Genomic DNA, 15225 nt, shown 5'->3' on the forward strand with positions numbered 1-15225 from the left:
TTCTGGCCTCATATTGCTAGTGGAGCCAGAAACAAGACAGCGTGCCAATCCCTGTGCTGAACTTTCAAGTTTACTTTTAACTGAAAAAAGGAGCAAAAAATGAAACCCAACATAAAAGAAGGAAACTAAACAACCAAATAAACCTAATAGAAATCATTTTGCCACGGGTTGTTCTGTTTTTAAAAAGAAACCTTTTGTTTTTGTCTGTAAGAGTTCAATCTGTTTGTATGAATAATGCTATACTTCTTCACATTGATTCGCCCCCCCCCTCCTCCCTCCCGCCCTCCTTCATCCACAATGTACCCCATCCACCCCACCTCCCCAAAATAGAACATGAGGTCACATGCAAAAAAAAGTCCAAAAAAGGTCAAGCTAAGTTCAAAAGGTCAGTAGGCGGAGACCAGGTTATGATCAGCTCAGAAAAGACATCAGAAAACAATGACGGGACGATGAGACTTTTTTGTATTTTTTTTGGTTTTTGGACGCCACGCCACAGAGACATGCTAGGCAAACGATGAGCTAACAGGCATGGAGATGGGTTCTATAGGAAGAAAACAGGGGAGAGGAGAGAGTTACACACAGGACAGAGAGCCAGGGCACCACATTACTACAGCATTAAAATCAGGGGAACAACACACAACACACAACAAAACAACAATGCAAACCACCAGGTCATAATGGCATCACCACTCACTACACAATTGGCCATTTTATTTTTATCTATCATTATTTCATTTTTTTTGTACAAAAATGATTTACAATTTGGATTAATACTAACAGACACACATTTACAGTACAAACACACTATCACACACTCATACACAGAGCACCCAAAGTTATATCCATCGGTACCACATGCTTCTAGAGAGCAGGGAGGATGGATTGTCATTTGGGAGAAACTGTTTAAAAGTTTTTGTACAGTACAAACGAACGAAACATACACATGAACAAAAAAACGAAACGCAAGGAAAGGTTGAAATTTGACAGGTGTGAAAGAGAGAGAGAGAGAGAGAGAGAGAGGGTGTGTGACAGTGAAGGGAGCACAGACAGAGAGAGATGTGTGACAGTGAAGGGAGCACAGACAGTGGAGGGAGCACAGACAGAGAGATGAAGGGAGCACAGACAGAGAGACAGTGAGGGAGCACAGACAGAGAGAGATGTGTGACAGTGAAGGGAGCACAGACAGAGAGAGAGGGGTGTGTGACAGTGAAGGGAGCACAGACAGAGAGGTGAGTGACAGTGAAGGGAGCACAGACAGAGAGACAGTGAAGGGAGGTGAGTGACAGTGAAGGGAGCACAGACAGAGAGAGATGTGTGACAGTGAAGGGAGCACAGACAGAGAGACAGTGAAGGGAGCACAGACAGAGAGATGTGTCTGACAGTGAAGGGAGCACAGACAGAGAGAGATGTGTGACAGTGAAGGGAGCACAGACAGAGGTGTGTGACAGTGAAGGGAGGTGTGTGACAGTGAAGGGAGCACAGACAGAGAGAGGTGTGTGACAGTGAAGGGAGCACAGACAGAGAGAGGTGTGTGACAGTGAAGGGAGCACAGACAGAGAGAGGTGTGTGACAGTGAAGGGAGCACAGCCAGAGAGAGGTGTGTGACAGTGAAGGGAGCACAGACAGAGAGGGGTGAGTGACAGTGAAGGGAGCACAGACAGAGAGAGGTGTGTGACAGTGAAGGGAGGTGAGTGACAGTGAAGGGAGCACAGACAGAGAGAGGTGAGTGACAGTGAATGGAGCACAGACAGGGAGAGGTGTGTGACAGTGAAGGGAGGTGAGTGACAGTGAAGGGAGCACAGACAGAGAGAGATGTGTGACAGTGAAGGAAGCACAGACAGAGAGAGGTGTGTGACAGTGAAGGGAGGTGTGTGACAGTGAAGGGAGCACAGACAGAGAGATGTGTCTGACAGTGAAGGGAGCACAGACAGAGAGAGATGTGTGACAGTGAAGGGAGCACAGACAGAGAGAGGTGTGTGACAGTGAAGGGAGGTGTGTGACAGTGAAGGGAGCACAGACAGAGAGAGGTGTGTGACAGTGAAGGGAGGTGTGTGACAGTGAAGGGAGCACAGACAGAGAGAGGTGTGTGACAGTGAAGGGAGGTGTGTGACAGTGAAGGGAGCACAGACAGAGAGAGGTGTGTGACAGCACAGACAGAGAGAGGTGTGTGACAGTGAAGGAGGTGTGTGACAGTGAAGGGAGCACAGACAGAGAGAGGTGTGTGACAGTGAAGGGAGGTGTGTGACAGTGAAGGGAGCACAGACAGAGAGAGGTGTGTGACAGTGAAGGGAGGTGTGTGACAGTGAAGGGAGCACAGACAGAGAGAGGTGTGTGACAGTGAAGGGAGGTGTGTGACAGTGAAGGGAGCACAGACAGAGAGAGGTGTGTGACAGTGAAGGGAGGTGTGTGACAGTGAAGGGAGCACAGACAGAGAGAGGTGTGTGACAGTGAAGGGAGTGAAGGGAGGTGTGTGACAGTGAAGGGAGCACAGACAGAGAGAGGTGTGAACCTGGCTCTGTTCTAGAGAATTCTACAGTTCCGAATTTCAGAAGACTACTCAACAAGGTTCTATTCTAACGGATTCTGTTCTTTGTAGGAGTCCAATAACTTAACGATAGGCAATAAATAAAATCATTTTTTTTCTGAGGCAGTAAAAATTTTGTATAAAAATAGAACTGCTTTTTTTACAAATAAAATGTACAGGCCTGTGGCTTTCGCTACTTTGAATTTCTTTCTTTATCACTCAAGAAACATCAAGTATTTTCAGTTAACTTCCCACCCATACATTTTTTTTTAATCTTATAGCCTTCATCAGATTCTGGATGTTACTTTGAAAATGTTCTACACAATATCCCTTTCAACAAAGACCAATGTGATCTGACCCAGAAAATCATAGTTTGCTAACATTGTTTTAGTGTGAAATAAACATTCTCCACATTAAGAAATGAAAATGACTGGAGTCCTGATAATAATGAAATAGAGGAGTATATGGGATGCTGTCGTTGACTGACTAACAGGTGAGAGGCCACTAAGTTTTGTTATTTGAACCCTTTGTTCCATGGTGTCTGTCAGCAGGCATCAGGGGTCAGAGAAGCAGCGGTGGTTGGCCCGGAAACCAACACCAGGAGGTCAAGGGTCATGTGCATATCGGTGCTTGGTGTGTCAGAAATTAACCCTTTATCTCAGCATTTTATCAGGCCTCAGGTTCACAAAGAGAAAAAACAAAATCATATAGGTTCTGGTTTTTTTTCTTACTCTGTTTTTCGAGTAACGAAATTCTTCTCATAACAGTATATAAATAATCACATAGAAAATTAAATATGTTTTACAACTGAAAAAGCTACCGATGATAGCTACTTTTTTTTTAAGTGGTACAAAATAAAGGTGGTAATGGAAGCATTCATGTGAAAGATAATACAAAAAAAATCATAATAGTAATAATAAATAATACTGCTGAACACAAAAGCTAAAAAAACAAACAAATAAAACTCAAGGAGAAAGTAGTGTCTCCCTCTGGTGGTCAAATGTTGTCTCCCCCCTCCCTCCTCTTCCCTCCCCCAGTCCCTGTGTAGAGGTCGTGGCTCGTATGGGGACTTACCCTAGCAGTGGTAACATGGGAGCAGATAGGCCCTAGTGCTAAGATCAGTATGGTTTGCTGTCGTTCTTGGAGCGCTTGAGCTGCACCTTCAGCCTCTTCATGCCGATCTGGAAGCCATTCATGGCCTGGATGGCTGCCTGCGCCGACACGGGATTGTCATAACTGACGAAGCCTGGGAGGCAGAGACGGAAATGGACCGGGTACAAGAGAAGAGAGAGGGAGAGCGAGTTAGAGGGAGAGCGAGTTAGAGAGAGAGAGCGAGTTAGAGAGAGAGAGAGGGAGAGCGAGTTAGAGAGAGAGAGAGGGAGAGCGAGTTAGAGAGAGAGAGAGGGAGAGCGAGTTAGAGAGAGAGAGAGGGAGAGCGAGTTAGAGAGAGAGAGAGAGAGAGAGAGAGAGAGAGAGAGAGAGAGGGAGAGCGAGTTAGAGAGAGGGAGAGAGAGAGAGAGAGGGTGTACTAACAGGAATACAACATGTCATTCATACACAGGTGTTGTGTGTTTTCAGTGTGTTTGTGCTGGCGGACTAACAGGAATACAACATGTCATTCATACACAGGTATATGTGTGTGTTGGTGTGTTTGTGCTGGCGGACTAACAGGAATACATGTCATTCATACACAGGTGTTGTGTGTTTTCAGTGTGTTTGTGCTGGCGGACTAACAGGAATACAACATGTCATTCATACACAGGTATAGAGGAATACATGAGGTGTTGTGTGTTTTCAGTGTGTTTGTGCTGCGGAGTTTGAGATATGTGTGTGTTGGTGTGTTTGTGCTGGCGGACTAACAGGAATACATGTCATTCATACACAGGTGTTTTCAGTGTGTTTGTGCTGGCGGACTAACAGGAATACAACATGTCATTCATACACAGGTGTGTGTTTTCAGTGTGTTTGTGCTGGCGGACTAACAGGAATACAACATGTCATTCATACACAGGTGTTGTGTGTTTTCAGTGTGTTTGTGCTGGCGGACTAACAGGAATACAACATGTCATTCATACACAGGTGTTGTGTGTGTTGGTGTGTTTGTGCTGGCGGACTAACAGGAATACATGTCATTCATACACAGGTGTTGTGTGTTTTCAGTGTGTTTGTGCTGGCGGACTAACAGGAATACAACATGTCATTCATACACAGGTGTTGTGTGTGTTGGTGTGTTTGTGCTGATGTAACAGGAATACATGTCATTCATACACAGGTTGTGTGTGTTGGTGTGTTTGTGCGAAGCACTTGCTCAGGTTGGTCTGTTTGTCAATGAAGACTTTGGCAGAGACCACGTTTCCAAAAGGCATGAACATCTGCAGGATGTCCTGGTCCCCAAACTCCTGGGGCAGGTGGTAGATGAACAGGTTGGCACCTTCAGGCCCTAACAGGAGAGACATGGGACAGTAGCGGGTAAGGGTTAAACCCAGAGACATACAGAGTGAAGAGATTATAGAGAGTTAATGCATACGTCTTTATCCCACTATGCTCTCCCCTCTACCCTCAGTGCCCAACCTGTTTCTGGCTACCCGTGGTTAGTATTGTTGTTGCATTAGTAATCTCACTAGAAAGCTTCTTGTGCCAGTTCGACTATTGCAGTCGGTTCTGGCTGTATTGGGAGTGCATACCTCTCTCCCAACACTCCACCTCTTGATTCCTTCACTTCCCCCTCCACCCTCCTGTCTCTTCCCTCCCCCTGTCCCTTCCCTCCGCCCCCTGGCTCCACCCCACGCCCACTGACCCTCTTTCTGGCTGCCGGCGGCACCTTGCTGCTGCAGCAGGGACTGGCTGTAGAGGGTGGGCAGGGCTGCGGCTGCATACTGCTGGATCCCTGAGTAGGCCTGTGTGAGCGCGTCCATGGTGCCCGCCGTGCCGTTGGTCAGCCCCGCGCCGCCCAGGCCTCCGTTCAGGGCCGCCATACCTGAGAGCATTTGTGCAACTTTACATAAAACCCAACAGTACAAAAAGAAGAGTGCACTTACTCATTAGAGCTCCACTGCAGGTTGTGTTTAATCACACACACACTCATTATACATACAGCACACACAGACACAGACACAGACACAGAATCACTCAACACACACACACACACACACACACACACACACACACACACACACACACACACACACACACACACACACACACACACACACACACACACACACACACACACACACACACACACACACACACACACACACACACACACACACACACTACCGTTCAAACATTTGGGATCACTTAGAAATGTCCTTGTTTTTGAAAGAAAAGCACATTTTTCGTCCATTAAAATAACATTAATGTTGTAAATGACTATCGTAGCTCGAAACGGCTGGTTTTTTTATGGAATATCCACATACAGTGGGGAGAACAAGTATTTGATACACTGCCGATTTTGCAGGTTTTCCTATTTACAAAGCATGTAGAGGTCTGTAATTTTTATCATAGGTACACTTCAACTGTGAGAGACTGAATCTAAAACAAAAATCCAGAAAATCACATTGTATGATTTCTAAGTAATTCATTTGCATTTTACTGCATGACATAAGTATTGCAAGTGTTATTTAATGAAGCTGCCAGTTGAGGATTTGAGGCGTCTGGTTCTCAAACTAGACACTCTAATGTACTTGTCCTCTTGCTCAGTTGTCATTCACTCAACATACATACACACTCATTCACTCAACATACATACACACTCATTCACTCAACATACATACACACTCATTCACTCAACATACATACACACTCATTCACTCAACATACATACACACTCATTCACTCAACATACATACACACTCATTCACTCAACATACATAAAACACATTTCAAAACATTTTGTACAGGATATGTAGCTATATGCACAAAATATTTATTTCACACACCCTCACACACACTCACACACATGCATAATACACTTGTCCTACACGTAATATACATTAAAACACATAACACAGAGGTGAATGGAGAGCCTGGCCTGACCCATGCAAACTGGAACACCACAGCAGAAACAAGCAGCCAGTCACTGAAATATCACCATGACAACATTCCTAGCCCCCCCCCCCACACACACACACACACACACACAAGACACTCAAGGCCTAATGTACGAGTTTAACATCCACACTTCAGAACCCGCTAGTGTACTCAAGATCCAATATCTCAATCTCCTCAATGGTGTCGCTCAATCTATCGCTCTCTGACGTTTTCGCCACCCACACGGAGGAGAAGTCACCTCACTACTGTTAGGCCAATCAGACCCCAGACCAACAGTGCCAAACACCAATCAAACAGCACGTCCCTGGCATGCCCCCGTCCTTATTTGGCCATTTAGAAGGTAACGACGAGCAGCAAAGTAAAGAAGAACAGCTACACTTGTTAGTGTGGCTTCACTGCCTAGCAGGGCAACAGTCTGAGGGGATCGATATTCCCAAATGACCCGCCGCCCGCCACCATCTGACAGAGAGGTAAACGATGACCACGGCGCTGGAAATTATAGGTCACTCATTTATTCAGGAATAATTGCACCGTTGACCTTTACGATTCAATTAAAGCCTAGATGTGCTTCAATGAAAGAAGGAGGGGAAGATCAATGTGAAACTGGCATTCTCATCGTGTTTGAGCGGAGGGGGGGATTTATAAAGCGGATATGGCAACTGTAGAAGAAGCAGGAAAAGGTCAGGGGAGAATATGTGGAGAATGGGCTGGTTTTACAGGATCTCTGCTGTCATAACAACCCTGATTAAGGCGACACACTTTGACTTTCCCCCAGAGGTGTAGCAGGACATGACAGGACAGACACTCAGTGTGGCCAGAGAAACTCACTGCTACGGCCTGCATCTCATAAATGTAGACTTATATACCTGATTAAGGCCACTTCCGTATTCTTTGTTATTTTCAGAATACAAATGAACCTCTACTTACACACGAGTGTGCAGATTCACTAGTGACATGTACACGACCCCCGCGCAGACGTGAAGCGACAGCATAAACAGCAGCACTCTTACAACAGGCACCACCCCGTGTGACACAACCAGGAAGCGGATGGGTTCATGAATAAATGGATGGATGTATTGGTAGCCGTGGTCTTTGTGAGGATGTGGTGGGTTAGGGGGGTGTGCAGCCTGGAGCATAAAGCCAGGCTGAACAGGTGATTTCTCAGGGAGTGGACACAGAGGGACGCCACATGGCAACCACAGGCATAGTTTGAGGGTCACAGTGACAGATGTTTGGATCCGGGACTTGGGTGGAATTCGATAGTGTTTAGAGTAACGTCTTTAGATCATTACCAGTATTATTATTCATGTTTGTAACACAGACTGGAGGTGGTTTCTAGATATGACGTTCCTCTGCAACAGCAGCGTATCCCTGTGTCTGAGTGATGGCGGTGGCGGTGGTGGTGAGATGAGTGGTGAGCGGCCGATGGTCGGTGAATACTCACTGTTGACGCTACCTGCTAGTGCATTAATGTTGTTCAGACCCATGGTGGCGCCAGCCAGGCCCTGCAGAGTGCCCAGAGAGGTCAGAGAGTTCATGCCCGAGGAGTTGGCTGTGGTGCCCGCTGTCGGGAAGAGAGGATACCAGGGGGAGGAGGAGGAGAGGAAGGAGTGGGCAAGAGAGGGAGGGAGAGAAAGAGGAAGGAAGAGCAAGACAAGCACGCGCGTTAGAGAAGCGGAGGCATCCAATTGGACGTTTTAGTGACAGAAGCAACAACATCCTCCCTGCTCAGACAAACTGGAGCTGAGAGAGTGACAGGCAGGAAGTAAATCTCTCTGCCCTCATTCAACACTGAGTGTCCTAGAGAAATGAGAGTATCTCCCAGGTAACAGTGTACATATAAAGATCCCTCACACATGTGAATGCAGAGCACGATGGACACAGTAGTTGTGGATGCGTGTTTAGCGATGAAAAGGTGAGGGACTCGGTCGTTTCTTCGTGAGGCAGTCGTGTAATGACCAAACCTAAAGCAGGCAGACAGGCAGGCAAGAGCGCAAGCAAGAGTGCCAGACAACCAACTAGACCCTTCAAACTAGACCCTCCACTAGACTCCTGTTCAGGATCCCACGGTATGGCAGAGATATATCTCAGCAAACATTTGACATATTTTTTAAAATTAATTTAGCCCTAGAACGGAGACACAGGCACACACACAGACGCGATCGTGACACACACACAGACGCGATCGTGACACACACACAGACACGATCGTGACACACACACAGACATGATTGTGACATACACACAGACACGATCGTGACATACACACAGACACGATCGTGACACACACACAGACATGATTGTGACACACAGACATGATTGTGACATACACACAGACACGATCGTGACACACACACAGACATGATTGTGACACACACACAGACATGATTGTGACATACACACAGACACGATCGTGACACACACACAGACACGATCGTGACACACACACAGACATGATTGTGACATACATACAGACACGATCGTGACACACACACAGACATGATTGTGACACACACACAGACATGATTGTGACACACACACAGACATGATTGTGACATACACACAGACACGATCGTGACACACACACAGACATGATTGTGACACACACACAGACACGATTGTGACACACACACAGACATGATCGTGACACACACACAGACATGATTGTGACACACACACAGACATGATTGTGACACACACACAGACATGATTGTGACACACACACAGACATGATTGTGACACACACACAGACATGATCGTGACACACACACAGACATGATTGTGACACACACACAGACATGATTGTGACACACACACAGACATGATTGTGACACACACACAGACACGATTGTGACACACACACAGACATGATTGTGACACACACACAGACATGATTGTGACATACACACAGACACGATCGTGACACACACACAGACATGATTGTGACACACACACAGACATGATTGTGACACACACACAGACACGATTGTGACACACACATATAAAAGAAGAGATCATGAGGGACAAGATCATGCCTAAGTGCTGAATCGTCCCTAAGTACAATGTGGGTGAATAACAATTGTCCTTCACAGACAGTCGTTAATTTGATTGTCCAGAAAGTTTCCAAATTCCAGTGGACATAATGTCCACACACCCCTCTAAGTCACGCTTACACTGCATCAGAAAGATTGGATATCTTAAAATAGACTTAGTACAAATGAAAAGCAAGACAGTCTCTCAATGGTAAATTGTCTGTCTTTATCAAATTGAAACTAATATTCAGTCAAAATGTCATTGACGGAGAGTGTCGCCTTTCATTGGCACTGAGCAGAGTCTGAGCATGCACTAATAATGTAGCTCTAGTATCGAGAGAGAGAGAGAGAGAGAGAGAGAGAGAGAGAGAGAGAGAGAGAGAGAGAGAGAGAGAGAGAGAGAGAGAGAGAGAGAGAGAGAGAGAGAGAGAGAGAGAGAGAGAGAGAGAGAGAGAGAGAGAGAGAGAGAGAGAGAGAGAGAGAGAGAGAGAGAGAGAGAGAGAGAGAGAGAGAGAGCAGAATTCACATTTGAACCTATGCTAAGCAGATGGGTGAAAGGAGGGAGCAGGACAGGCAAAGGGTGATGGGTTCATGAGAGAGAGACACTAAACAAAGCTCTTATTCACGCTCTGTTACTTGGCTACTCCAGTAAAGACAGCAACCAGGGAACTGGAGGAGCAAGGCAGATAGGACAAGAGAGATGGTGAAGAGGGAGAGAGAGAGGACAAATGGAGAATGGAGTAAAATGAGTAGAGAGAGACAGGAGGGCAAAGAAAGAGAGAGAGAGAGAGAGAGCAGAATAAGAGAAAAGCAGAGAGAGCAGAATAAGAGAAAAGCAGAGAGAGAGAGCAGAATAAGAGGAAAGCAGAGAGAGAGCAGAATAAGAGGAAAGCAGAGAGAGAGAGCAGAATAAGAGAAAAGCAGAGAGAGAGAGAGAGCAGAATAAGAGAAAAGCAGAGAGAGAGAGAGAGAGCAGAATAAGAGAAAAGCAGAGAGAGAGAGAGAGAGAGAGAATAAGAGAAAAGCAGAATAAGAGAAAAGCAGAGAGAGAGAGAGCAGAATAAGAGAAAAGCAGAGAGAGAGAGAGAGAGAGAGCAGAATAAGAGAAAAGCAGAGAGAGAGAGAGAGAGAGAGAGAGCAGAATAAGAGAAAAGCAGAGAGAGAGAGAGAGAGAGAGAGAGAGAGCAGAATAAGAGGAAAGCAGAGAGAGAGAGCAGAATAAGAGGAAAGCAGAGAGAGAGAGAGAGCAGAATAAGAGAAAAGCAGAATAAGAGAGAGAGAGAGAGAGAGAGAGCAGAATAAGAGAAAAGCAGAATAAGAGAAAGAGAGAGAGAGAGCAGAATAAGAGGAAAGCAGAGAGAGAGAGAGAATAAGCAGAATAAGAGGAAAGCAGAATAAGAGAAAGAGAGAGAGCAGAATAAGAGAAAGCAAAGCAGAATAAGAGAGCAGAGAGAGCAGAATAAGAGAAAAGCAGAGAGAGAGAGAGAGCAGAATAAGAGAAAAGCAGAGAGAGAGAGAGAGCAGAATAAGAGGAAAGCAGAGAGAGAGAGCAGAATAAGAGGAAAGCAGAGAGAGAGAGAGCAGAATAAGAGGAAAGCAGAGAGAGAGAGAGCAGAATAAGAGGAAAGCAGAGAGAGAGAGAGCAGAATAAGAGGAAAGCAGAAGCAGAATAAGAGAGAGAGAGAGCAGAATAAGAGAAAGAGAGAGAGCAGAATAGAGAGAGAGAGAGCAGAATAAGAGAAAAGCAGAGAGAGAGAGAGAGCAGAATAAGAGAAAAGCAGAGAGAGAGAGAGCAGAATAAGAGAAAAGCAGAGAGAGAGAGAGAGCAGAATAAGAGGAAAGCAGAGAGAGAGAGAGCAGAATAAGAGGAAAGCAGAGAGAGAGCAGAATAAGAGGAGAAAGCAGAGAGAGAGAGAGAGCAGAATAAGAAAGCAGAAGAGAATAAGAGAGCAGAGAGAGAGAGAGAGAGAGAGCAGAATAAGAGGAAAGCAGAGAGAGAGAGCAGAATAAGAGGAAAGCAGAATAAGAGAGAGAGAGAGAGAGAGAGCAGAATAAGAGGAAAGCAGAATAAGAGAGAGCAGAATAAGAGGAAAGCAGAGAGAAAAGCAGAGAGAGTGAGAGCAGAATAAGAAAAAAGCAGAGAGAGAGAGAGCAGAATAAGAGGAAAGCAGAGAGAGAGAGCAGAATAAGAGAAAGCAGAGAGAGAGAGAGCAGAATAAGAGGAAAGCAGAGAGAGAGAGCAGAATAAGGAGGAAAGCAGAATAAGAGAGAGAGAGAGCAGAATAAGAGGAAAAGAGCAGAATAAGAGGAAAGCAGAGAGAGAGAGCAGAATAAGAGGAAAGCAGAATAAGAGGAAAGCAGAATAAGAGAGAGAGAGAGAGAGCAGAATAAGAGGAAAGAGAGAGAGAGCAGAATAAGAGAAAAGCAGAGAGAGAGAGAGCAGAATAAGAGGAAAGCAGAGAGAGAGAGAGCAGAATAAGAGGAAAGCAGAGAGAGAGAGAGCAGAATAAGAGGAAAGCAGAGAGAGAGAGAGCAGAATAAGAGGAAAGCAGAGAGAGAGAGAGAGCAGAGTAAGAGAAAAGCAGAGAGAGAGAGAGAGAGCAGAATAAGAGAAAAGCAGAGAGAGAGAGAGAGAGAGCAGAATAAGAGGAAAGCAGAGAGAGAGAGCAGAATAAGAGGAAAGCAGAGAGAGAGAGCAGAATAAGAGGAAAGCAGAGAGAGAGAGAGCAGAATAAGAGAAAAGCAGAATAAGAGCAGAATAAGAGAAAGAGAGAGAGAGAGAGCAGAATAAGAGAAAAGCAGAGAGAGAGAGAGCAGAATAAGAGAAAGCAGCAGAATAAGAGAAAGCAGAGAGAGAGAGAGAGAATAAGAGGAAAGCAGAGAATAAGAGAAAAGCAGAAGAGCAGAATAAGAGAGAGAGAGAGAGAGAGAGCAGAATAAGAGGAAAGCAGAGAGAGAGAGAGCAGAATAAGAGGAAAGCAGAGAGAGAAGAGCAGAGAATAAGAGGAAAGCAGAAAGAGCAGAATAAGAGAAAGCAGAGAGAGCAGAATAAGAATAAAAAAAGCAGAGAGAGAGAGAGAAGAGAAAGCAGAATAAGAGAAAAGCAGAGAGAGAGAGAGAGAGAGAGAGCAGAATAAGAGAAAATCAGAGAGAGAGAATAAGAGAAAGAGAGAGAGAGAGCAGAATAAGAGGAAAGCAGAGAGAGAGAGAATAAGAGAGAAAAGAGAAAGCAGAGAGAGAGAGCAGAATAAGAGGAAAGCAGAATAAGAGGAGGAAAGCAGAAAGCAGCAGAATAAGAGAAAGAGAGAGAGAGAGAGAGCAGAATAAGAGGAAAGCAGAGAGAGAGAGAGCAGAATAAGAGGAAAGCAGAGAGAGAGAGAATAAGAGGAAAGCAGAGAGAGAGAGCAGAATAAGAGAATAAGAGAAAGCAGAGAGAGAGAGAGCAGAATAAGAGGAAAGCAGAGAGAGAGAGCAGAATAAGAGAAAGCAGAATAAGCAGAATAAGAAAAGCAAAGCAGAGAGAGAGAGAGAGAGCAGAATAAGAGAAAGCAGAGAGAGAGAGAGCAGAATAAGAGGAAAGCAGAGAGAGAGAGCAGAATAAGAGGAAAGCAGAGAGAGAGAGAGCAGAATAAGAGGAAAGCAGAGAGAGAGAGAGAGAGAGCAGAATAAGAGGAAAGCAGAATAAGAGAGCAGAATAAGAGAAAGCAGAGAGAGAGAGCAGAATAAGAGAAGAGAAAAGCAGAATAAGAGAGAGAGAGAGAGCAGAATAAGAGGAAAGCAGAGAGAGAGAGAGAGAGAGAGAGCAGAATAAGAGGAAAGCAGAGAGAGAGAGAGCAGAATAAGAGGAAAGCAGAGAAGAGAGAGAATAAGAGGAAAGCAGAGAGAGAGAGAGCAGAATAAGAGGAAAGCAGAGAGAGAGAGAGAGAGAGAGCAGAATAAGAGGAAAGCAGAGAGAGAGAGCAGAATAAGAGAAAGCAGAGAAAGAATAAGAAGAGAGAGAGAGAGCAGAATAAGAGAAAAGAGAGAGAGAGAGAGAGCAGAATAAGAGAAAAGCAGAGAGAGCAGAGAGAAAGCAGAGAGAGAGAGCAGAATAAGAGGAAAGCAGAATAAGAGCAGAATAAGAGGAAAGCAGAGAGAGAGAGCAGAATAAGAGGAAAGCAGAGAGAGAGAGAGAGAAAAGCAGAATAAGAGAAAAGCAGAGAGAGAGAGAGAGCAGAATAAGAGAAAAGCAGAGAGAGAGAGAGAGCAGAATAAGAGAAAAGCAGAGAGAGAGAGAGAGAGAGAGCAGAATAAGAGAAAAGCAGAGAGAGAGAGAGCAGAATAAGAGAAAAGCAGAGAGAGAGAGAATAAGAGAAAAGCAGAGAGAGAGAGAGCAGAATAAGAGAAAAGCAGAGAGAGAGAGAATAAGAGAATAAGAGAGAAGAGAGCAGAATAAGAGAAAAGAGCAGAGAGAGAGAGAGAGAGAGCAGAATAAGAGAAAAGCAGAGAGAGAGAGAATAAGAGGAAAGCAGAATAAGAGGAAAGCAGAGAGAGAGCAGAATAAGAGGAAAGCAGAGAGAGAGAGAGCAGAATAAGAGAAAAAGCAGAGAGAGAGAGAGAGAGAGAGCAGAATAAGAGAGAAAGCAGAGCAGAATAAGAGAGAAGAGCAGAAAAGCAGAAAGCAGAGAGAGAAAGCAGAATAAGAATAAGAGAAAGCAGAGAGAGAGAGCAGAATAAGAGAAAAGCAGAGAGAGAGAGAGAGCAGAATAAGAGAAAAGCAGAGAGAGAGAGAGAGCAGAATAGAATAAGAGAGAAAGCAGAGAGAGAGAGAGAGAGAGAGAATAAGAGGAAAGCAGAATAAGAGGAAAGCAGAGAGAGAGAATAAGAGAAAGCAGAGAGAGAGAGAGCAGAATAAGAGGAAAGCAGAGAGAGAGAGAGAGCAGAATAAGAGGAAAGCAGAGAGAGAGCAGAATAAGAGGAAAGCAGAGAGAGTGAGAGCAGAATAAGAAAAAAGCAGAGAGAGAGAGAGAGCAGAATAAGAGAAAAGAGAGAGAGAGAGCAGAATAAGAGGAAAGCAGAGAGAGAGCAGAATAAGAGGAAAGCAGAATAAGAGGAAAGCAGAATAAGAGAAAAGAGAGAGAGAGAGAGCAGAATAAGAGGAAAGCAGAGAGAGAGAGAGCAGAATAAGAGGAAAGCAGAATAAGAGGAAAGCAGAATAAGAGAGAGAGAGCAGAATAAGAGATAAGAGGAAAGCAGAGAGAGAGAGAGAGAGAATAGAATAAGAGAAAAGCAGAATAGAGAGAGAGAGAATAAGAGAGAAAGCAGAGAGAGAGAATAAGAGGAAAGCAGAGAGAGCAGAATAAGAGAAAAGCAGAGAGAGAGAGAGAGAGCAGAATAAGAGGAAAAGCAGAGAGAGAGAGAGAGAGCAGAATAAGAGAAAAGCAGAGAGAGAGAGAGAGAGAGAGCAGAATAAGAGAAAGCAGAGAGAGAGAGAGCAGAATAAGAGCAGAATAAGAGGAAAGCAGAGAGAGAGAGCAGAATAAGAGGAAAAGCATAGAGAGCAGAGAGAGAGCAGAATAAGAGAAAAGCAGAGAGAGTAAGAGAGCAGAATAAGAGAAAAGCAGAGAGAGAGAGAGA

At 44.9% G+C, this 15225-nt stretch overlaps 1 protein-coding gene across 1 annotated transcript in view; it reads right to left on the minus strand.

The window, feature by feature from the left end:
- Nucleotides 1-318: 318 nt before the first annotated feature.
- The window catches only part of LOC124013738 (CUGBP Elav-like family member 2), a 210717-nt gene continuing 195810 nt past the window's right edge, over nt 319-15225 (minus strand). Inside the window, exons 10-14 of the mRNA XM_046328201.1 lie at nt 8022-8141; nt 5322-5501; nt 4822-4964; nt 3599-3771; nt 319-541 (exon numbers count right to left, since the gene is read on the minus strand). Coding sequence (XP_046184157.1) covers nt 3643-3771; nt 4822-4964; nt 5322-5501; nt 8022-8141 — 572 coding nt within the window. The 3' untranslated portion in view covers nt 319-541; nt 3599-3642. The remainder of the gene's footprint in view (nt 542-3598; nt 3772-4821; nt 4965-5321; nt 5502-8021; nt 8142-15225) is intronic.

This window comes from Oncorhynchus gorbuscha, linkage group LG25 (assembly GCF_021184085.1).
Source record: "Oncorhynchus gorbuscha isolate QuinsamMale2020 ecotype Even-year linkage group LG25, OgorEven_v1.0, whole genome shotgun sequence".
NCBI classification, from domain to species: Eukaryota; Metazoa; Chordata; class Actinopteri; order Salmoniformes; family Salmonidae; genus Oncorhynchus; species Oncorhynchus gorbuscha.